At 50.2% G+C, this 23,646-nt stretch overlaps 1 protein-coding gene across 6 annotated transcripts in view; it reads left to right on the forward strand.

Annotated features, from left to right (window-relative positions):
- LOC116841812 (protein dachsous) overlaps window positions 1-23,646 on the forward strand; it is a 428,326-nt gene that overhangs the window by 385,263 nt on the left and 19,417 nt on the right. For all 6 annotated transcript variants that reach the window (XM_032810198.1, XM_032810199.1, XM_032810197.1 and 3 more), the window contains 9 exons: window positions 5,486-5,649; window positions 6,464-6,868; window positions 9,484-9,892; window positions 15,164-15,442; window positions 16,920-17,143; window positions 17,758-18,424; window positions 18,514-18,864; window positions 21,858-22,184; window positions 22,545-23,034. In XM_032810198.1, the coding sequence (XP_032666089.1) occupies window positions 5,486-5,649; window positions 6,464-6,868; window positions 9,484-9,892; window positions 15,164-15,442; window positions 16,920-17,143; window positions 17,758-18,424; window positions 18,514-18,864; window positions 21,858-22,184; window positions 22,545-23,034 (3,316 nt within the window). The remainder of the gene's footprint in view (window positions 1-5,485; window positions 5,650-6,463; window positions 6,869-9,483; window positions 9,893-15,163; window positions 15,443-16,919; window positions 17,144-17,757; window positions 18,425-18,513; window positions 18,865-21,857; window positions 22,185-22,544; window positions 23,035-23,646) is intronic.

The raw sequence follows: 23,646 nt of genomic DNA on the forward strand, positions 1-23,646 counted from the left end.
TCTCTCTCTCTCTCTCTCTCTCTCTCTCTCTCTCTCTCTCTCTCTCTCTCTCTCTCTTTCTCTCTCAATCTTGTCTGAAACTTTTTAATCTTCGAGCGATCGGAATTTATCAGCGCGAGACTCCGCTCCGTTTCGATTGTCCCAGTTGTGCCTCGCGTTTAATCGGCGGATCTTGGCTAGTATCCACGCGATTTCTCGTAGAAATCCAACGGAGCGTCTACGGCCGTGCCATTCGTGCCAAGAACGCATAAGGGCGAGAATCAGTAATGAGTACGTTACGGGTTTCTTCCTTGCCTCTGCCTCGCCGGCAAAAACTCGCTCTCGATTCGATTCACGATGCCGGAGGACGAAGGATGCGAGCAGCAGGAGGAAGAGGAAGGAAAAGGAGGAGGAAGGGAGAAGGAGGAGGAGGAGGAGGAAGAGAGGGTCCGCGCTGGACCGGCGATCTCTGCGAATTAATCAAATACGCGAGCGATTTGTCTTCGTTACACCCACGTGGGCACCCCGGAGGGACGCGTGTGTAACCGGGGTGACGAAGCCCTCGCGAACCAGCACTGCGGGAGAAAAACGCGATCGTGCCGCACATGCACCTTGCGCGACGCGATTATTTTCAATAAAAGGAACACTTAGTTCGCGGCGAAAATAGCACAGCAACAGCACAGCCAAAGCAGACTCGTTTACAGCTTTTCCTGCTGATTGGCCTCGCTAGCTTTGCGGGAGAATTACACAATTTATTCCCGCTAACGAATCTTATTTCTTCTGCGATGTGCTCTCACGATTAGAAGCATCCTGCCGTGTTTGCTGTGACGAGCTTATTTTACTTTGCTAGTGCGATAAATCTTGATACTTGTTCTTTGCAATTATTTATCGCCAGCGTTGAGATCTTCAATCTTTCGACGCGCGAGTGTTTACTCAACGGCGGGAATTAAAATCGCGACACGGTGTTTTCGTGAAGAACGCGCAATTTGCGCGCTTCAATTTTATTATTCCCGAGGATTTATCGCCGAGCGCGTTGTCGCGTATCTTAATGGCTAACTTTAAGCTCGCCACGGTGGCTTACGAGGGGAAGAGGACAACAGATTTGTCCGGCGTGTCATACCCCTCCGAAGTCGCGCGTCGAAATCCTTTTGCACGGGCAGATATTCGAGCGGTATCTCGGCGTATCGGGATGCGGAGTAAATCGTAATTATATACGGGGAGTAGTACAGGATCGGCGGACCCTCCTCTCGCGGCGAGAGTCCGTGGAAAAAGATCACGCGGACGTTTAATAACACGGGTACCGAATGCTGATGGGTAGAGGTATCGCCGGGATATAAAACGTGTACGTCTTCCAGACCAGTCTCGCGGTACCAACGCATACGCGTAATTACACACGCGCCGCGCGTATACGTTCACGCAAGTGCAGTGTTTCATCCTGCGCTTATACATTTTACGAATCAGTCGATCCGAGTATGTGTGTATACGCGCACCTTTGGCGCGGACGTGCGCGCCGGAGCTGGTGAGCGTGCAAATGTATACATACACAAGGTGTCTGACCGGGCAAGGCTTTTCGGGCACCGCAAAACAAACTGGGTGGGTGATGAGGATAGGTATCGATGGTCGAGGGCGCAAACGGCTCTCGGAATTATTCGGCGTCCCCGAAGGGCCTGCGCGACGATCCGACGATTTCGTCTCAATTCTCGATCAAAGCGAAACCGTGCGCACTATAGACTTGTAGATTAGACCGCATACTCTTACGGGATGGCTGATGACAAGATTGAAGGACAAGGATACGCCAAGTCAAATGCTTTCTCTATCACACAGTACTATAAGAGAGCGCAATGTAGAGGAAACAGAAAAGTGCTACTTCGTTCTTCCCTTCAACTAGACAATTGGGAAGAGTACACTCCTTGAAACAAAGTAAAACAAAAAGGCAGAAGCTAATCAGAACTCGTGCTAATAGTCAAGTGATAATTGACAATTTCTACTTTTCTACTAGCGCGAATTCTAATTGACTCCTGCCTTTCTGTTATTCTGTCAAAGTACGAATTCTCTCTTATGAACAAGGAAAGCATCTTACTTTCTAGTGTTCCTCCTTTCTAATACTGACTTCATCCCTCCTGCAACAATGCTCAGTCTATTCTATTCTATACATGTCTATGACGCACACTTCTGACTGCTCAAGAGTTCACGACGTTATCCGTGTGCGATGTCACAGTGTATGTCAGCACTACACATTGTCGCGTGCATCGATGCGAAAGGGGAAACCGGGGAAAAGGACGAGCGAGTTGGTATCGAGCGGTATAAATAGCGATCCATAAATTATGCCATCCACGTACGCGACCGAGTACCATCTTTAAGGCACCGGTAGAACGGTCGATGTCACCCGATGTCACCGACGACATCGAGGACATGGGTGTCGTCGACGACTAACGCGTGACGACGACGACAACGACGACGACGACGACGACGACGACGACGACGACGATACAGACGTCATAGAATATCGTGGAAATGGAGCGTCCCATGACTACTCTTTAGTCTTTCTCCCAGATCAATCCATAGACCTGACGATGTTTCTTCTCCGTTCGGTTTCCCTCTTCTCTGTCTGATTTCTCCTGTTGCATCGTAGGAAAAACTCGATCGCGAGCTATGGGAGACTCGCGTCGCGGTAGATCCGCGGGATTTGTCGAAACGCATCTAGGAAGGATATATCCGTTAGGGTCCGAGTAGTTGTAATTCCTGTTTTGGCTGAGACTGCGTGCGATCGATCGATCGATCGATCGATCCGAGCAATTATCGGTACGCGTGCTGTGCGTGCTTTACCTTGCCGCGCGTACGTCGGGATTGTCTGTAATTGGACGTGGCCGCGCGCGACGTGTTTTCACAGCGACGTCGGATAACGCGGAAGGTACACTGCGTCCTAATGAATCGCCGCTCAATTGGATCCCAGGCATCATTAATAAAACTAATAATCATCGTTTACGAGAGTACACTGAAAGACACTTTTGCGCATCGATTCGATTGAGATCCTTTTCATGTCCGGAGGACGTGCGTGTGTGTTAATGATTTGTCTCTAACTCGGTATCGACAGACTAATGACCTGGACCTCTCTTTCTTTCTCTCTCTTTTTCGCTGCCCAAAATAAGCTGTCAAATTAGACATCATCATCCAGCGGGCCGCGGACGAGGGATAAGCTGCGGCGCGTTGAGTCGAATGTTGCGCCCAACGAGATTCGTTGGATTTTTCCCGCGACGCGCCGGGATAGATGCGATTATTCCACAGTTTTGTTTTCCGCGACGTAGAGAATCCTTACGGTGTCTGGCGTGTCAGACGTGGGCGGACGACCAACGGCACTCGTTATGCGAAAAACATGCGCCAGGCTGGCGCTCGGAATCGTTCATCACGGAATTGCATCTGCCAGCGGTAATGACCGGCCAATTTGGCTATTAATTGATTCCGAAGCAGCGGGACCGGGCGGTCCCGGTCGACTCGTGCGAGGAGGTCGAGCGAGGTCGATGTCGTGGAATCGATAAACCGCCATCATTCATTCGTCGATTCCCGCTCGTGTGTACGCGTGCCTGTGTCCGCTGGTTTCTTCGCTACCCGGTGAACGAAACTCGTATTATCGTCTCGGGTACGACGGACAACACGCGCGCATACACACGTACACACACACAGCCATACACAGTGTGGCCTGGTGTCCATGCAGCACACAGTCATAGTACTCGACGAAGATCTTCCGTAAGATCGTGCCGCCGATCGGACACGATTCTTCGAGGAGCGCAACGCTGGCCGATCGCGACCGTGACGAATGAGATCTCAGCGACGCGCGACAGCTCTCGCCTGGAAGATCTGCTTAGCGCAACCTCTCGACTAGGTCGCTTTTACGGCGGGGCCTGATGCCGCCGGAATCTTAACGCGGAATAAATTCGCGGGCGTGCTCGTAGCCGAGCTAGCTGACAGGGACGTCGCTTAACTTCGTCTCTAAAGGAGAATTTACACCTTGGCAAAAAGGCAGAAGTCAATCAGAGCTCGTGCTTCCGGTAGTTAGATGGTAGTCAACAGTTTCTGCTTTTCAAGTACGAGTTCTGATTGGCTTCTACTTTTGTGTTTTTTGCCTTTTTGCCAAAGTGTGAATTTTCCTTAAGATTGGTTTAGAAACTTCGCACCATTCGGAAACATTCGGAAACATTTACACCTAAGTGACAACAGTGTCGTTCGGAAGGTCTGTTCGGGATGCACTCCGAGTGAAAGAATCTTCACCCTAAAAGTTTAGAATGATTCGGGTAACTTGATGTGTTTCTAAATAGTGTTTTCGATTTGTTAATTTGATCCTGTTATTTCCTAACTTCATAGGAGTCTCGATTACCAACTCTCATCCAAGCTCCAACAACATTTGCCTCCTCGATCGTTCCGTCTGCTTCGTCATCGCTACTGCTTGTATGTAAGCTATTCAAGGCTGCTTCCATTAATTCTAATCTAGCAGCCGCGGCACAAACTACGATAACACTTTTATTTGCCATTAGGTTTATTTTCTATTGCTGAAACTGACTTGCGCTAATTCTCTTCTCCTCCTTTTTCTGCCAAGTCTTACTACACTACACGCTTCTTTTCAAGTTCCATGAGTGTACACTAATTCAGCGATAAAACACAGTCCTATTGCTTACCATTTTTTCTGTCTGCCGTTCGGAAATCGTTCGCACCCGAGTTGCACTCCGCCCCCACCACCCTTCACCCGGCTCTACCCGCAGGGTGGAATTTCCAAACGCAGCCTAATTAGGCGGGTCGAGGCAACATGAAGCTGGCGACTGTTATGTCGATGGCGAGGGGTCAGGTGGCCTCAGATAATTCCCCTGAGTCGACAGTTCCACTGAAATATGTATCTCGTTTGTTTGCTGAGAGCTCTTTGATGTCGCGCCGCGTTTCGGGATACTTTTCCTCGTCGATCGTCCCGCAAGCAAGTTCGCACGGGAGGATATGATATCGTCGGATCGTGGTAGAAGCAAATCCGAGCCGACATCTTCATTAGGACTTTATAAAAAATCAAGACTGACGAGAGACACAAGTCGCGTGCAGTGTGCGACGTCAAGGGGCTATCGATCTTCCTGGTTTAGCCGCGAACACGGCGTAAACATCGTGATTTAATAGCAACTCACGTCGATCAAGCCGGTATGAATGTGCCTGGTGAGACGGAGGCCATTACGAAAACTAAGTTGCGATAATGCGGCACCTCATGCAAATGCAAGCGGATACAGAATTACTTTTTGACGCCTGATTACTCGACGTCAAAATTTATCGAGATTATTCCGAACAACTGCTTTAATTAACCCGCATTGAACCGAGGCGCATGCGCGGGACGAAACTTATTATGAATAAATTAATACAACGCGCGCGCGTTTCTCTCTTGCCGTTCGAAAGTTCGGTTACTTTTCCATCTTATTCTCGTCTGATGTATGTGGTGTATCTGTATGCATTATTTAAATTATGTATTTTGCATTTCCAGGCGATCGACCGAGCAGGTTTTATCTGGTGAGAGAGGAAGCAGATCTCTCGTTGGATCCCAACACCGGAATACTGAGGATTCGACAGCCGCTCGATCGGGAATCACGTGACAAATACGTTCTCAGCATCAAGGCGCGTAATGGTGGCTACGTTGGCTATTGCCAGGTAAATTGCATATCCTTCAGATAATCATCATCTCGGTATTAACTCACTGTAATCATAGACATTTATCCCGCGTGTACATATAATATTCCGAGCGTGCGAAAGCTTTTCGATGCCATTTTTATAGACGCGCGCTTGTAAATGTTATCGTGTTGATATTCAGCGCAACACGCGTTCATTAACAGATTAATATCGTCTTTCGATAAAAGCGACCACCTTGCCGTTGCTGGTTCTCCGGTAACGAGTTGCCGCTAGTCCGTGCTCTCGCGTGTCCGTCACTCGTTGCTTCATCATGAAATCACTCTTATCCGTTCTCATATGCGTGGTTCAACTAGAGTGACCAACTCTTAATCAGCGAATTCCAAGATACCGACCTTAAAAAATCGGAATACAAATAAAAAGATTGAAATTGTTTTATTGGTATATGTGATTACAAGATACCTTGTAATATGTATGTACATGTCCCTTGCTGGTTATTATACACATATAGACGTACTTTGATGTATTAATTTTTAAAATAGATAGGTTAAGTAAATTAAATTCCTCTACGTAAGTAAATAAAATGTTTAATCAATAGAACATAAAAGCAAGGAAAAATCAATATAAAATACAATTTTCTCTCATCACATAAATAATACGTGATAACAAGATTTTATATTACTGTTTTTACGTTATGTAATAAATATATCGGGACAAATGGCGTCCCGCCTGGAATTCTTTCGGGATTCCTCTATAGAGAGTCGAAAATCGGGATGTCTCGCAAAATTTAGGTTTGGCTATCTTAGACACGACGTAACACCGGCTCTTTCCGTTTCAGTTGGAGCTGATCGTGGAAGATGTGAACGACAATACACCGGCATTTGGCACGACCACCGTCCGCATCTCCGTGCCGGAATCGCATCCTCTCCACGTGCCCTTGTACATAGCGCACGCTACCGATCCGGACATCACGCCACCGTCGCCGATACGCTACGTTCTCGCTCAAAACAGCAACGATCTTTTCGGGATAGACGCGCGCTCCGGCGAGCTCTATTTGGCGAGGCGATTGGATTACGAGACCCAGCAGAGGCATGGCCTGCTGATAAGGGCTCTGGACGGCGCTGGGCTCTCGGCCAACCTCAGCCTGAGCGTCGAGGTGCAGGACGTGAATGACAACCCCCCAAGGTTCGAGAGGAACGAGTATTACATGGAGGTTCTCGAAGGCGCCAGGCTCGATTCCCAGGTGAGAAAAATCTTCATTACACGCCCGTCACGCGGGCATTTGTTTGTCGAGGTGATGCGGTAGGGTTCTTCGAAAGAGAGCGGGAAGGAGGAAGAGAGTTCAGCCGGCGCACTCCTCTCGTCCGGGCGCGTTCGTTAGAGCGAGCAAGAGAGTGAGAGAAATTCTGGGTCGTAGGGGAGAGGCGCGGTAGAAGTTAACAACCTCACTTCGGCCTTTCTTTCGCTCTTGATCGGTATTTCTTCGTGCCGATGGTTCCCTTTTTCCTCGACTGGCTGTTTCGTTTTGCTCAGCGCGCGCGGGAAAGAGAGAGAAAGAGAGTGAGTGAATGAGAAAGAGAGAGAGAGAGATAGTCTTACCGTCTCTGGGATGCGTAATTTTATCCGGGACAACCAGGAAGAACGCGCCCGTGAACCTTTGCTCCCTCTCGCATCGCGAGGCGTACGCCGGTGCTACCAAGACACCCTCCCCCTTCCGGGTAGCTTTGCAAAGGAGAAGAGGAACACGAAGCAGAAGAAGAAGACGAAGAAGAAGATGTTGACTCGCGAAGTTCACCTTGCGAGGCAAAGAGAGAATTAACCGCGCGGCCGACTAGGAACGAATTAACTGAACGTAGCATCGCGCCGCGCGAGATTAGCCGATGTGCTCCACGAGGTTACCCGACGTACCAGTTCGAGCGGGAGATGGATAGGGAATGCCTGATAATCTGATATCCGGACGTGCCGCATGTTGCCGCTGATACCGATTGCGAGCGGCCACGAGGTCCGGGCGTCTAGGATTGATAGGTAACAGTCGATATAGCCGCGAGTGCGCGCGGTACACGCACGGTTCATCATTTCACGAGCAGGTACCAGCGGTTACCCGAACGCGCGATGGGTAATTCATCAGGCGTCGCGTACGGTTATACCGAAAACGAGCGAGCCTCGATTTGAGAAATTCGAATTCGCCGGCGGAATCGCGCGGCCCGACCAACCTGGTGTTAGCTGAATTGACCGCGCCGTGTCTCACATCTCGCCGAGGGGAGAGAAATCTCCCCGAGAGAATTCGAAAACGATACTCGTGGGCCGCGCGAGCGCGGATTGGCCCGCGAAGATCGCCAACGGCGACGCACGCCCTCTGTAATTATCTACACATATCAGTCATTATCCGGCAAAAAATCGAAAGAAGGGCAAGGATGGGTTGGCGGTCTCGGTATCTCGCGACGGCGGTGTTGAGGTGGAGTGGGAGAAAGAGAGTCATTAGCCGCGAAACTCCCGGGAACAGGGTCGTCATTGGTGCGCGGCTGATAGCTTCGACGCTTCCTCGTGGTGGTAGCCATGAGCGGACGTAATCCCGAATACGAGGATACCGATGACGAATGGCGGTGAGATCCTCGCCGCGAGATAGGTCCGTTAAATGACGTCACATTTTTAATACAACGTACACGCGGATACGATAGAGCGGAGGAGACGTCGCGGCAACTCGCGTCTCTCTCTCTCTCTTTCTCTCTGTTACTCTCTTATTCATTCTCTCTCTTTCTGCCTTTCTGTCAGTCCGTCTGTGTCTTTTTCTCTTCCTTCTCCACCTTCTCCCGTCGCTACTCGATCTTACGTTCCATCTTCCTTCTGGTATACACGTATATATCGGTGGTATCTATCGGCGAAACAGATCTGTGAGCTGTCGGTGGTATCCGGACAATATCTCAGCCGCTAGTATACGTTAGAGCGAGCAAGATGGAGAGGTAGATCCAACGAGAGTACGAGAAAGAGTGCTGCCGCGGCCGGGAGAGGAGTGACCGGCAAGAGAGTAACCTGGATGCAAAGAGAGAGAGAGAGAGAGAGAGAGAGAGAGAGAGAGAGAGAAAGAAAGAGAAAAAGAGAGAGTGAGCGTAACCCTTCACCCGCCGTGAACTAATAACGTACAGTTAGACACATTACTGCCTGCTCCCACGTCAGGTTCCTCTCTAATGGTAACTCGTGTCCATCCCCCTGGTCCTCCTCATCACCTAAGACAGGCCGGTCGCGGCGTCTCTCTGCTTCTTCCCCTCCTCACATTCCGTCCTCTTCCTTCGCCTTACCTTCTACCACCATCCATCATTCGTGAGCCGCGAGTTCATGCACGGGACGCGACCTTATACACTCTCGGTCCCGCGTTTCTCTTCATCTTTTTCTTCCACTTCGACCTTCGTAATTCACCATCCTCCCGCGCTGGAAAACATCGACTGGCCCGAACGTGTTTAGGGTTTGCAGTCCTTGGGTACGTTTAATTAATACGGAACGACCGGATCGACTGGTCTTGTCTCTTATCCTCTCTTTTTGTCCCGTTCTTGCTCTCTCTCTCTCTCTCTGTTTCTCTCTTTTTATCTTCCTTTCTCTCTCTTGCGAGATCGCGAGAAATGTCTTCGAATGACACAATTGCTCTTATTTCGATTTTCATAATGTTTCTCTCCGTTTCGAACTCTACATTCCATTGCTCTCACTGCTTTGAACTTGCCAAACGTAGTTGAATCGAATGTTTCAATTTGTACTCTTTAGCAAAATTAGATATAAACCGCTCTCTGATAGAAGCAGATTGTTAATCGTCGATAGTTTTAATGTTAAATGTACGTGGCAATTATCTAAACTCTTAATGGTTTACAGATTCTTCAGGTGACAGCGGTCGATCTGGACACGGGGAATAACGCGAGAGTGAGCTATCGCCTTCAGGGCTCGCCCGCCTTTCGCATCAACCCCAACACCGGCTGGATCGGCCTGGTGCAGAACTTAGATCGCGAAACAGTCGATCGGCTCACCTTGACGGTGTTCGCGTCCGACAACGGATATCCTGCGGCGACCGCGAACGCCTCCGTGCTGGTGAAGGTCTTGGACGATAACGACAACGATCCACGTTTTGAGAAGGACTTTTATGGATTCAAGCTGCTGGAGAATCTCGCGCCGGGTACTCTGGTGGGCTCCGTGAGCGCCACCGACCCCGATCTCGGCAAGAACTCGCTCCTCAGGTACTCGGTGGTTCAGGCCAACAGCAGCTTCGCCGTGGATCCCGACACAGGTAAGGGAGTATTCGCATCTTATTTCCCTATTTTTCGTGCCACCTCCGTTTGCTCCCACCGTCATCAGAGCGCCAACGAGTATACGAGTTCTCGTCGAAACGACGCCCGAGTGTTTGCGAAAGTCGGCCCGGGACCGCGCGACCATTGAGGACCCAAAGAGAGAAAGAGAGAAGGAGATGCCCACACATGCAATTTGAACGCGGAGAAAAATATTGGCGAATCGTTTCCTCAAGTTCACTGAGTTTCGTCCGCGGCGGGTTCTCGAGTTGCTTGCGGAGGTGCAATTCGAGATTTCGTCGAACAAGCACGGCGAGAATCGCATTATTCTCTTTCTCCCTCTCCAGCCCGGTCGCTCTTTCTTCGTCAGGTCAAATTCACACCGGAGTTACGATTGTGTTACCCGACAACTCGTGAATAAGAGACGTACAAGGAGGAACATCCTTACTCGGTTAGAGGTGGTTCCAGCCGGCACTTTACGGGACCACAGTGACAGTGATCGATTCGCGGCGATTAACATTTCGGTCGTATACGCGCGGAATTTCTCCCCTGGTACTGCGATCGCCTCTCGCGATGCTATCCTTGGTCGGGATGGTGAGCGCGGGAATGCGCGCGTCTCGCGCGAAACGGAAGCGATATCAGCGCGATTATACGTCGCGGTCGCTCGTCGATGATTCCATTCTTGTTGAAATCTCATCGGACCGTGATCTCCTTCGCGCCGTCTATCTCCCACCTCGACTTGTATTTCCTCCCACCTTGGCGGCGGAACGCCATCACGAACGTAATTGTACTCGCGTCTCACGCCGCGGTCTCTTTTATTTCTGACAGATATTCAATCTCGTATATCAGCCTAACGCTTAGTCGATCTGCCCGTTGTGTTCTCTTTTCGTTCTCACTTCGCGCTAACTTCTATGCTCTACTCTCGCGTCCTCGCTCGCAGCCAGTTGCGGCGCGGCCGGCACACTTACTTCCTGTTTAAGACAGGTTCTCTCTCTCGGCCCGCCAAATAAAAATCGAACGCGCCTGCGCTAGCTTCTTATTAATTCTCCGGGTGTGAATCGCCGACGTGATATTCCACACTCCCTTTAACTTGTCCCTTCGAGTTCCTCTCCGAGTAGATGATGCCGCGCCGCGGAGCAAACGTTACGAGATCACATAAGAAAGGTTCGATTTAGAGAAGCGAGAAGCAGAAAGAGGAGTCGAACGGGAAAAAAGAGAGAGAGAGAGACTATTAATTTTCTAAATGGCTGCCCGGCCGTCAGCACGTGTAATTTACGCGTTGCTCTTGCGTCAACCCAACGGCCCTTTAAGCCGCGCCATTGTTGAACGCGTTTCGTAACGCCGATGGAGGAGCTTCTCACACTCGCACAACATCCCGTGTATCCTGCGCGCGGCCTGTTTCGAAAGTCTTGGGAGAAAATATCGTAGTCCCTTTCGATTATTTCGAGCATCAACCGAGTCTCACAGCAGCAGTCGAGTTTCAGAAGCGCGACGCGCTACTCCAATAGGGCGATTCGCTTAATTAACTCACTGGGTAATGAGGACCACCGGCCCCAGGAGTGTTCTCTTGGAGATCTCCCGATAGCTCATTTCGTACTTGCAGCAGTGTGTACGCACACGGTGGGTATTAAAATATAATCCGGTAAGAGTGGTGCTTTCGCTTCGTCGGCGTGTAACGAATCATCAGGAACGGGCCCGGGGCTCGTCACACGCCGCGAAACGCACACGTATGCCTTCGCGTATGCAATGTGCGCGGTTTGATTGGCATGCGACACGGGAGTATTTGTGTACACGCCGGTTCGTGGGCCAGGGCCTCTATCTCTTTCTCTCTTTCTCTCCCCCCCTCTACCTCTCTCCCTCCCTCTTTCTCTCTTCGGTTCGTATCCGGCGGGCTGCCTGTTTGCAGAGGTGGGACTTCTCGAGTCATCCCGACGCGCCGGGATGGAGGCAAGGCAAAATGAAAAAAGGAAAAGAAAAATGAAAAAAGACGAGGGATAACGACGACGGGTGGGGGCGATCGCGCTGCCGGAAGTATCAGCTGTCTTGTCGTACGAGTACTTCTATATTAATCCCGCAGCACAGTGCGACTGCACATTGTCCGGTCAACGGACCGGCGGGAGTGAGTTGAAATTTCGCTCGGCCATTGTCCTTCGATCGGCTCTAACCGCGATCTCCCATTGAGAAAACCCTCGAGCGGTCCTCTCCGCTCTTTCCGCCGCGTAGGTTGCCCGTTGCTCGCTTAATGGCGCCCTTTTCTCCATTCATCCAATTAAGGGGGGTCTCGCGTGCGGTTTACAAAGTTGCGCGCGCGCGAGAGAGAGAGAGAGGGGGGGGGGAGAGAGAGAGATCGCTCCGCCGTGATTTATGGAAGCGCACCTTTGTCCGATGAAACGCGATGAAAAGTACAGGAACGTTCGATTGTCAGCCGGGCCCCCGGGATCAGGGCCGCGCCCGATACTATACCGGATGCGATTACGGCAAGCTAAACGCGCCGAAGTGAGCGACGCCTCGACAAAGACGTCCGCGCCCGGCTGTTGTTCCACGGAGAATGTCAAAGTCGCATTCCCGCCACTTCTTCTTCCTCGCCTTCCTGTCGCGCGGCGCGACGTGGCGCCTTCGCCCACGGCCCACGTTCGTGCATGGAATCCGCGCGCGCCTCATACATTTCAATTCGTTACGATATGCGCGCGCGATATGGTCGATTATCGCGACCCGGGGAATTCCCGTGACCCACCGTCCGCTGTTGCGCGCTCACCTATCGATCGGATAGACCGTTGGCGCGTGCACGTGCTATCTGCAGCCACGTGGCTCTCCTCGTCTACGGTGAGCGCGGGTGCGACTATTTCAGGCACGCGGTAGCGCGCTTCCATCGAGAGAGATACCTGCTCTCCGCTTTGGATATCGATCAGGAGTTCTATTCTAGACGCATACCGGTATATCGAATATATCTTTCTTATCAAATATATTCTTTCTGATTCTCAAATTGAAATTACGCTATGCGTGAGGTTCATAGGTAAGAAAAACGAAAGGAGTGGAGTTAGAAAGGCGTGTTTAACTCTCCGTAGGTCATTTTTGGGAACAATTGAAATTATGTAATTATCTGTTACGGATTTTATTTAAAAAACAGATATGAACAATGGGAATTAAAGAATATTCGAACTAGAAATTATAGAGACCTGAAATAATGAGAAAAATTGTTGCATCAATTTTTTTGTTTATACGTGGGGAGAAAAATGGTATTGTCCACAAAGTAAATCGAAACGTTAGCGAGAAACAAGAGAGCAGACGAAGGATTAACATTCGCTATGCATTCAGAATAGGGTTTATATATCTTTTCCCTTAATACGAACTTGTAAAAAACGAAAAGTTTCATTGAATTTGTCAGTGAAACTTTTCATCTTGAACTTTTCACTTTTAAATTCGCCAAAGAAACTTTCCACTTGTCACGAATTCACACGTAGAGAAGAAGGTACATGACGATCGACACCTACTGATCCAAGAGGACTCAAGGATCTCACATCTCTCGCACGTAACGTCTCGTCCCACGTGTATCCGGAATACTTCGCCGCGACAGATGACGATTAGAGTTAATTTGTATTCTAATCAAGCACATGTTGCAAAAACACCGGCCGGAGATGCCGCATTATTCAGCTACATATTTTCCAGCAGCGAAACACGCTAAGTGACGTTTCCCACAGTTTTCCTATGGGTCGATAATTTGGTACGTGGTTCTGCATCGACGATCAAATTAAAGATAAGGTTGCTCAGCTAGTCTGCAACTCGGTTGCGAAGCGGCCGAGCAGGTTCCAGCGCTCCCGATCTAACCCTCGGCTGGGATCCCTGCAGTGCGGCCGGTCTCCCGTTCCTCGAACGTCTGTTTGATTTTCGAGAAACCGGCGTCTCCTGTCTGTCACAGAGCTCCACACGGCTTGCCGTCGCCTAGGCTGCGGCGATCCGATCGCGGCGGATGGATTTCCAAATATTGGTAGAGGCACGCGAAAGACAGAAAGGGACGTTCTTATGGACGCATGACGGCGAGATCGGTTGCGCGCGGTCCCACGGCTAACACGAGAAACGCATTAGCACGCGTCCTACGATATACTTCTTATTGTTCCGCGATGGTATCCTTCGATGCGCCGCTGCACACCGTGCCGGCGCGTTTGCATGTCCCCCGTCGATCGTTTGTCTTGTCGGCGACGAGGAGTACGACGTCGTCGAGGCCGTGCCGCGCCGCTCCACGTGCTGGTGGACACGCCGGTATGGCTGAGCGAGGGTCCCAGCTAGGTACGTCGAGAATTCGTAGAGGCACGCGGCTCCGTCTGGCCTGTCGCGCGAACACCGATACAGGTCGCCCCGGGTCCGTCGTACGAATTATTATCTCGATCCTTCTCCAGGTCCTGGAATAGTTCCGCCGGCTTTCCTCTCTCGACTAGCCGCTCGGGTTAATTACCCATTAATGCGTCGACCAGTCCACGAAGGAGGGGGACAGGTCGCTCCGCGGTGACTCCACCTTTTCCTTCTTTTCTACCACGGCAAGCTTTCGCCTTACCGTCTCCCATCTCTTCCTTATTTTCTTATTCGCCATTCCTTCTCTCTCTCTCTCTTTCTCTCTCTCTCTCTCCTTTCTTCGCTTTCCTCTTCGTCGCCCTTCTTCCTACCTTCAACCGTGGCTACGCCGCGCGATCCGTAATTACGGCGGAGCTCGTTACACGCGCGACTACGTACGCCCCTGGTACAATTATTATATGCGAGGAGAAGAGCGGAAACGAAAAACGAAACTCTCCGTCGCGGCAAGGGGCGACCAAGGAATACGAGCGATCGTGCGCGGACGGTTCTTACGTGCGTACGCGAGCGACGATTATCCAATTAACCGTTTCTCGACGAGGGAAATTGATAAGGTCGGTCTAGCCATCCGCGATTCACGAGACGTCGGCTGGTCGTACGTAGTCGATTTTATGCGAATGAATTCGCGAGAATGCGCGCGTACGCGCCTCATCGTCCACACCGCGATCTCTCGATTGGTCGCGAGTGCCCGTAAAATTCATCAGACATGCGAGTAGAAATTTTTAAATATCTTCTAATATCAGACAGACTAATGCTTTTTGTCGCGCGGTCATAAATATCCCCCCGGCGTCCGCTAATAAACGCTACCCGCGGCCTGCAGCCGCGGGGAATTGCTAATAGATCGTTAATAATTCGCTATCTGGTTGTGGCAGGCTCGAAGCGCAATGAAAATTAATTGTTTCTCTTTCCCGTCGCTCTCGACGACTCAGGTAAGATCACCACGCGTGAGCCGCTCGATCGTGAGGCGAAAGAGGTGCACGAGCTGATGCTGGAGGCGCGCGATCAGGGAACACCGTCCAGAGCCGCTAGGGTACCTATGAAGGTCACCGTGTTGGACGTCAACGACAACTCGCCCGAGATCGTCGATCCTCAGGGGGACGTGGTCAGCGTCAGGGAAGAACAGCCGTCTGGAACGGAAGTCGCCAAGGTGCGAGCATTGGACACGGACTTTGGCGAGAACGCCTCGGTGACTTACAGCATCTTAAAAGGTAGGAATGTGTCATTTAATAACATTATCGTTGCTATTATTCCAAAGGAAATATTTCCACGAGAAACTGGCTACTAGCCAGAAATTGGTCAGTTTTTACAGTTAGGACTTATTTTGGCGGTAATTGTTCGGACAGGAAAATACTCGGCCAATTACTGACCAGAAAACATGATAATTAAAAATAAAGCTTCAACCATCTCAATAAATGAATCTTTAGCGAAAGGATTTTACCTTTTGAAACAGTTTCGAGTTTTGCGTTATTTTTATATTGAATAATAAAATACAATGTTTTGCAATGTAGAACCGCGCGACGGAAACTTTTGACAGAATTTTGTATAAAAAAAATTTGGTTAGAAACTGGTCAAAAACTGACTAAGTTCACTGTTCAGTTATTAACGAAGCACTCAAACTAGAGTTTCTAGCTAGTTACTGGTTAGAAATTGGCAAATTTTCTATACACAACTTATTATTATTCCGTTCAACGTCATTGTATCACGATAATTCAATTTCTTTCACTCGCGAAGGACGCATCGTAATCTTCGGGGACATCCGTCTCGTTCCGATTAGTCCTTAGTTGGCGCACGTGACTAATCATCGTGACGCCGTTACGCGGCGTCCATCTAATGAAGCGACTCGCACTTTTGCCTCGGATACGATTGTGTGTATGTGTGTATATATATGTGTGTGTGTATGTGTGTGTATATATATGTATACACACACACACACACATACCATGGGATATATGTATATCGGCAAGAAAATATATAAATTATAATTACCTGTACGCGCAGTCAGTGATCGCGCGGCTTCGTTACGGCAGCTGCCGGCAGTTGTTGAGAGAGTCGGGAATAATAGAGAAATAGCGAGAAACTACTTAAGCGCCCCGGGGATTAGACGACGAGAGCAAGCTTTTTTACACCGCGCAGGTCTCTCTCGGACCTCGTGAAAGAGCGCGAGGGGCTTTTTGAGACTTTAATAGCCCAACGGCAATTACTGAAACAATTATGCACGGTCTTAAAAGCGGCCGTGCGCGTTTTTGCCGGGTGTTATTTGCTAGAAACGCACCGCCTACGGCGAGCGTAAATACGCGCCAGGCCGGCTCATTCCGAGCGCTTACGATCGGAATCGGATTTTCCCGATCGCGTGCAGAGACGTAGCAAGGCAGCGCGAAAAATTTCAGATCGCAAGATTAAATCTGAACATCGCTCGCGCGAGGTACTGTTATGGTGTCGGGGAGTTTGCGATGTACCTCTCTCCGCTCACGTCAGAGGCTTTTCATTCCGCGGTATTGCGGCGCCTATTTCACGTACACATTTCTGCCAGGGTGAACGGCACAGATACCGCACGATTTTTCCGTCTCGCGTTCCGCGGCACCAGCCTACTGATTCCAGAACTTTTAATGATACTGTCGTTGAAAGTTACAGAATCAATGTGCAGTTAGTTCGATCGGGGATTTGAAATTCCGTTTTTTGCTTCAGATCGAGATTCGGACGGTTACAATGTCTTCACCATCGACCCGATCACCGGTATGATCAGGACCAAGGCCGTGCTCGACCACGAAGAGCGCAACGTATATCGGGTGTCCGTAAAGGCGACCGATGCCGGACATCCGCCGCTGCACAGCATTCGCGCGTTTCGAGTTGAAGTCTTGGCGCTTGCGGATAACCGGCCGACCTTCACCAGCAGCAGCCTTACCTTTCACGTGAGTATCGTTAACCTCACCACCCGGTAGGATTCATTTACCCGTCGATTCGTTTCCAGCTTTGCTGGACGCCATCGGCGCTCCACCTTACCCCTTCTGCAATTATTCATTTCTGACGTGTTACATTTTACAACATTCATCTGATCGCGCCGATATTCCTTAGGCGACCTGCTGTTGTCGTATTTGCGCGCATTTCCTGCAGATAACTTGCAGGATCGAGTTACGTGAATTAAAAACACACTACGAATGTGATCCACAAGACAAATGCTTTGAAACGCCGTATGAACCAGTCATGGCTTTTCTTCAAAGCGTCTGCAGCGCCTAATGAGTCGTAAAGGGTCCCAGAAAATTTCAGACTAGCGTAAATCTGTTTGCAGATTTTGATATAAAAAACTTCTCTATAAAAAAAAAAGACAAATTTTCGTTCGAAAATATCGATCTTCAACAAAGTTATAGTGATTCAAAGTCGCCTAGGTCTGATAGGCCTAAATTGTATTACGTATCCCAAAAAGTATGACTGCACGCGGAAGATTAATATTGTATTTTAACACAAGGGATAAAGAGGGCTTCTATGATAACGAAGAATAAACAATACACTCTTCATGTACATTTAGGTGCGCGAAGATGCGAGTATCGGACACGCAGTAGGGTCAGTGTCAGGGGCGGGTCCCGCGGGTCGCGTGGCCTTCACCTTGAACTCACTGACGCCGATCAGCGAGTTTCCAGCTTTCGACGTTGACCGCAGCTCAGGCCAGCTGGTGGTCGCGCATTCCCTCGATCGTGAAAACGTGAGCGAATACCATCTGGAAATTCGTGCGTTGGACACGACCTCGATCGGGAATCCCCAAAGCATCGCCGTCTCTGTGAAAATCATTATCGAGGACGCCAACGACAATCCACCGAGATGGCCGCAGGATCCGATAATTGTTCACATACCCGAAACAGTAGCGATTGGATCGACCATCTACAATCTCACAGCCAGCGATTTGGACAGCGGCTTGAATGGCGAACTGAGATATAGCCTGGTGGCTGAATTTCCGCCGACGAACAGCTTCGCCGTGGATTCTTTGACGGGTGCTTTGACGTTGGCTAAGTCACTCGATAGGGAGGAAAGAGCCAAGTACACTTTGATCCTTAAAGCTTCGGATCGGGCGCCACCAGGAGAGCAATTAGCTTCTACTGTAACCGCGAAGATCGTCGTGCTTGATCAGAACGACAACGACCCCGTCTTTATCGCCCCGGAATCCACCAAGATAGCCGTCGCGTCGAATCTTCAACCTGGTAAGTGTCATCTTGCAAATAAAATATGCAGCGAATTCACACCGAACCACACAGTCGATTGTAATCCTGTTTCATGGTCGTGCTATCAGGTACCAGTCTGGTGAGAGTTGTCGCTGTGGACAAGGACTTTGGTAACAACGGTCGAGTGTCCTACGTGATCACCGCGGGCAATGAGGAAGCGCGGTTCTCCGTGGGCTACGAGTCGGGCATCGTGAGTCTCGAGAAGCCCATCGCGAGACCCATGGATCTCGAGATCACCGCCAACGATCACGGATTGCCACCCCGTAAGGCCGTGTTGAAGCTGAGTTTGACTCCGTCGATGACGCAAGCGAGTGGCCCTCCGCGGCTACTGCTGCCCAATCCTGTCGTCGAGATCTCCGAAGACCTGCAAGTCGGAACAGCCGTGTTGAACGTAGCAGGACCAGCGGTCGCGGATCAAGGTAGGAGAAAGAGAGAGAAGGACTTCGCTTCCTGGACAGTCGCTTGATCGTAACGTGATTATGATTGCTTCCTGTATCCCTGCCGTTCCACGTCAGCAGAATTAACGAGATTCGTCGAGCTTTCGTTATCCAATCGTGGCCACGGTCGAATACGGACTTGGCATCGGTTCAACGACATCCGTGGATCCGCCGGCAGGTCGGATCGCGCGGTTTCCCGATTTACGGGCTCGAATGAAGCGATGTAAACGCGTGTTCGCGGCGTATAATGCCGCGGTTCGACGCAAAACAAGCAATACGAGCCGAAACTTATCGATGCTGTGGCGTAACAAGGACGCGCGGGAGGACCAAAAACGGAGGTTCCTTTTAGGTACTCCGGACGCGTCCTTATTGTTTCGGTGGTGCGCGCGCGCACATAAAGTCCACGGCGGTGCAGAAGGGGCTGTCAATTTAGCGGCGTGTAGAGCGCGCGGCTGAAATTACAATCTGCTATCTCTCGTTCTTCTTCGGGTATCTCTCGCTCCCTTCTGACTCTTGCGATTTCGCCCTTCCCTCTTTCTCTCTCTCTAGCGCTCCCTCCTCCTGCCCGTTCTCAGTGGTGTGGATAGTACGCGTCGGAGATGCCGCACTACACACACCACCTATACACCACACGCAAACCGTGCGCGCGAGGGCGAACATAATCGCGGCCAGGCCGCAGCGGATACGCTTGCCGCGGCTAATAGGAAAGCCCTGCTACGAAAATACCTCGAATAATTGCCTTGAATCTGGCCGGTACCGAGCATTATAGTAAATTCAGCGAAATGACTTGCGCGGCTTGGGCTCTCTCTCTCTATCTCTATTTCTCTCTCTTTGCCTCTGTCGGGATCGTCGGCAACGCGTTCCATCCGTGTGTAAAGCCCCGACGCAGAATACCCCGCTGCGGCGGGGCCCCGTTCGTCTCCTTCCTTCTCTCCCCTCTGCTCTTTTCTCGCGCGCGCCTCTCGGTCGCTTTAAAAAGTCGGAGTCGAGGTCTCGGTGCGCCGGCAGAGCGAGAAAATTCCGACGTCGCGGGATTCGTCGTCATGCCGGAGTATCGACGAAACGTCCTCGGGTCATCCCCCGTCTCTCTGGCGGAAAACGCGATAACGAGCTTTCGAGCGGGCTCATTCGCCTTATTTACGGCGAAGGTCACACACCGCGTCGAGCGTCTCCGCTATCGCGCAACACGCAAACGCGAGAGCTCCTTGCGACGTCGCTAATTATCGTCGCGGGACTTTGGCGAGTGACCGAACGAGTCATGTCGCATACATTAGCGATCTCACGAGGGAAAGTCCGAAAGGAACAAGTCGACGTGTCTCTCGGCGGATACGAAGGCGTATAAATATGAATCGCGCGGACTCGAAAGTCGCTCGTTCCGGGAATATTGATCGGACATGATCATGTCTCGTGTATTTATACCGACACCTGGCGGGATTTTGCGTCGCACTGTGTAATCAGTTCCATGCGATAAGCGAGAAGTCAATTATCGTCCATGTGTGAGAGAGAGAGAGAGAGAGAGAGAGAGAGAGAGAGAGAGAGAGAGAGAGAGAGAGTCGTCCAAACGGATTCCTGGATGCGCCAACGTGCGTGCCTTCGCGCGCGCGCGCGCGTGTACGCACGTACACATTTCGCGCATCATTTCTTCGCGCCGTGCAGATCCGCATACCTGCTTGCCCAATGCCGCAGCGATCTGATCTAACTGCTTCGAGCTGGTCTGACGAACAGCTAAACCGCGCGGAAGAGACTGCGCGCGGTAGTCGCGGTAAACTAGCCGCCGATGCCGACAACACGGTGTATCTCTGGTTTTGCGCTTATCTATCGCGTCGCCCGTGTACCGGACGAGCGCATTAGCGCGCCCCTTGGGTGCGCCAAAGGACTACCACGTATCCCACGGGACGAGCCACGCTCGGTAGTGTATAGGGGAGCTTGCAAAGTGCAGAAGCGGCTGCCAAGGGGAAGGTGGAGGGGCATTAGAAAGGACGAGGCGAAACAATGGCCGCGTATATCATCGTGCCGCCGGCCTGCTGCGGCACGCAGCATAGGCAAATCACCGCTACCACCAACACCAACGTCGTCATACACGCCGTTGCCGCGTACGTACACGCCATGTCCCGCGACTGCTCGTTCGCAACACAACGAGATGCCGTGGTCGTGGCGCGACGCACACGCAGACACACGTGCGCGCATGCATGCTGAACCCGCGAGTCGCTTTGTGTTCTAAGCCCGCGAAAAATCCGCCAAGCATGGGCTAAGCGCTGGAATTCGAGAATCGAATGCATTAAGGCTCACCGTGATCGTCGTGCTTTAGCCGGGCGTTGAAGTCACTGTGCGCTCTGCGCGAGCGTGAAGTCACCGCGTGTTCTGCGGTGAATATTGAAGTCCGCATTCAAAACAATGTTCCATTGGTACAAATAGAATTCCAAATGTCACAGTTGAAATGTATTGCTGCTTTTTATATCTGAAAAATTGTCAATGTAGAACTTACAGCAACATCATTCTAGCAATATCTGCAAGCAAACTTAGGTAAATGAGAGGATTATTCGTTTGTCTCTTGAGAGAGGAGGCCTTGGGCTTTTTTGCCTACTATGGTCATTTTTATAAGAAATGTGATTGATTTTAATCATCAAATCATGGAACCGCGAGAGATAAGACGTAAATTATGCGCCGAAGCGGTTTAACGCAGGATATAACCGTGTCTTGAATGAATTATCTAAATAATACTTTACATGCAATGAAAGTAATAAAATAATTACGGAGAGCCCGCGAAAGAGATATTTAGAGAGGCACTTGCGAAATAAATGCATTTTATGACGCGCAATGCAAATCGTTGCAAGTTGTAGAAATGGTTATTGGCGTGGAACGGCTGACGATATTTACGATAAAGAAGACGATGCGTAAGGGGGAAGAGCGACTGTAAATAATACATAAAAAGTTATGCAAAACATTTAGGATGAATTTCTTATTCCGCTACGCAGGGAACGTCACCTTCAGCATACCAGCCGACATAGCTTCGAACAAGTTCGCCATAGCTCCTAACGGTCTAGTCACTCTTCGAGGTTCCTTGGATCGTGAGAAAGTCGCGCGTTACTCCGTTTCCATCTTAGCGAGGTCGAGCAAGCTCCTGGATATTACCACTCTGGAAGTAATCGTGTTGGACGAGAACGACAACAGCCCGGAATTCCGGCCAAATTCCTGCTACAACCTTGCTGTGCCGGAAAATCAGGAAATCTTCGGGATCCACACAGTGGCTGCGACCGATCTTGACGAGGGGAACAACGGCGAAATCTCTTACAGCATTACAGGTGAGACCCATCGCGTGCATTCATAAATTATGTGATTACAAGTATTTATCACGTTCGCTATTCACGTCACAAATGTAATTGCGAATATTTCTTTTCTATGTTTACATTATCAATCTACATCTGTTTTGTACAATTATATAAGCAAGAAATTAAAAAATGATATGGTCTGTAGGGGAAGGGATTTCCCAAATAAATTCTGTGCACGTGTTATATAGTTGCATATAAGAGAAGAGCTAAATAACAAGATAATTCCCCCAAGGATGAGATCATATTTTTTACGTGCAGAAATATATATATGTACATACATACAGTATATAAATATGTAACATATTTTAAACTTTTGTGATATATCGATTTCAGGTGGCAACATCGGTTCCAAATTCACGCTGGATTCATCCACCGGTGTATTATCGATGTCGAGTCTGGATCGCGAGACCACGCCCAGATATGCTCTGAAGATCTCCGCCAAGGACAAGGGAAGGCCCAGCCTAGAAGCGCACTGCAATCTCATCGTGATTGTTCTGGACGTCAACGACAACGCGCCGACCTTCCTGCAAGATCAATACGTCGAGTCTCACTCGCGCAGCAATTTGCAGAGTTCGGAGTACGGCAGTTTCGGTCTGCCCAATGGTGGCTTTCAGTACGGATCGTCGAACTATCCGGCGAACTATCATCTCGCCAAGTACGTGACGACTATTTCGGAAGACATTGCGCCGGACTCGAGCGTTATGAACGTGAAGGCGACGGATCCGGACCAAGATGAAAATGGGAGGATTACGTACGCCATCGCCGAGGAGACGAGTTGGCTCTTCAGGGTCGACAATCTGACCGGCCTCGTCACTACCGCCGGGTGAGTGCACATTCTGTCGTATATTCCTTTTTTTTTGTTTGACGTGTCCTTTTTTTTGTTTTCTTGTCTTTGTTCACCGACGCTTTCTCTATCATCCCATCGTGTTTCCTTCTCGTCTGACTTTTCCTGCTTTCCTCTTTCTCGATTTTTCTTCAGCCTCTCTTCCTTCTTACTTCTCGCTTCCTCTTTCCCTTCGGCCGCATGTGAGTCTTGCTTCGCAATCTCGGCTACCAGCCGACTAATTTCATCCTGGCGTTAATTACCGCGACCTTTATTGCACATCCGATTAGGATCACCTAGGGGAATATTACGCCGGTGGTATAACGTCGTAAAGCGGGAAGTAGAGACACACACACGGGAGGGAACGGTGATTCGCGCTCGCAGCGAAAAGTAAAAAAAGACCTCAGCCCTCGAGGGTGGCGAGGGAGGAAGGAGCAGCGTCTAGGAACGTCGTAAAATTATAAAGTCAGTCGATGCGCTTCACGAACGACGCACCACAGCCGATTAAACGATTCCGTATGCATAACCCGTCGGCACAATCCACGATACTCTTCCTTGCCTTTTCTCTCTCTCTCTCTCTCTCTCTCTCTCTCTCTCTCTCTCTCTCTCTCT

The sequence above is a fragment of the Odontomachus brunneus genome, unplaced genomic scaffold (assembly GCF_010583005.1).
Source record: "Odontomachus brunneus isolate Ranch 3 - 2012 unplaced genomic scaffold, Obru_v1 Obru_scaffold_018, whole genome shotgun sequence".
Classification (NCBI taxonomy): domain Eukaryota; kingdom Metazoa; phylum Arthropoda; class Insecta; order Hymenoptera; family Formicidae; genus Odontomachus; species Odontomachus brunneus.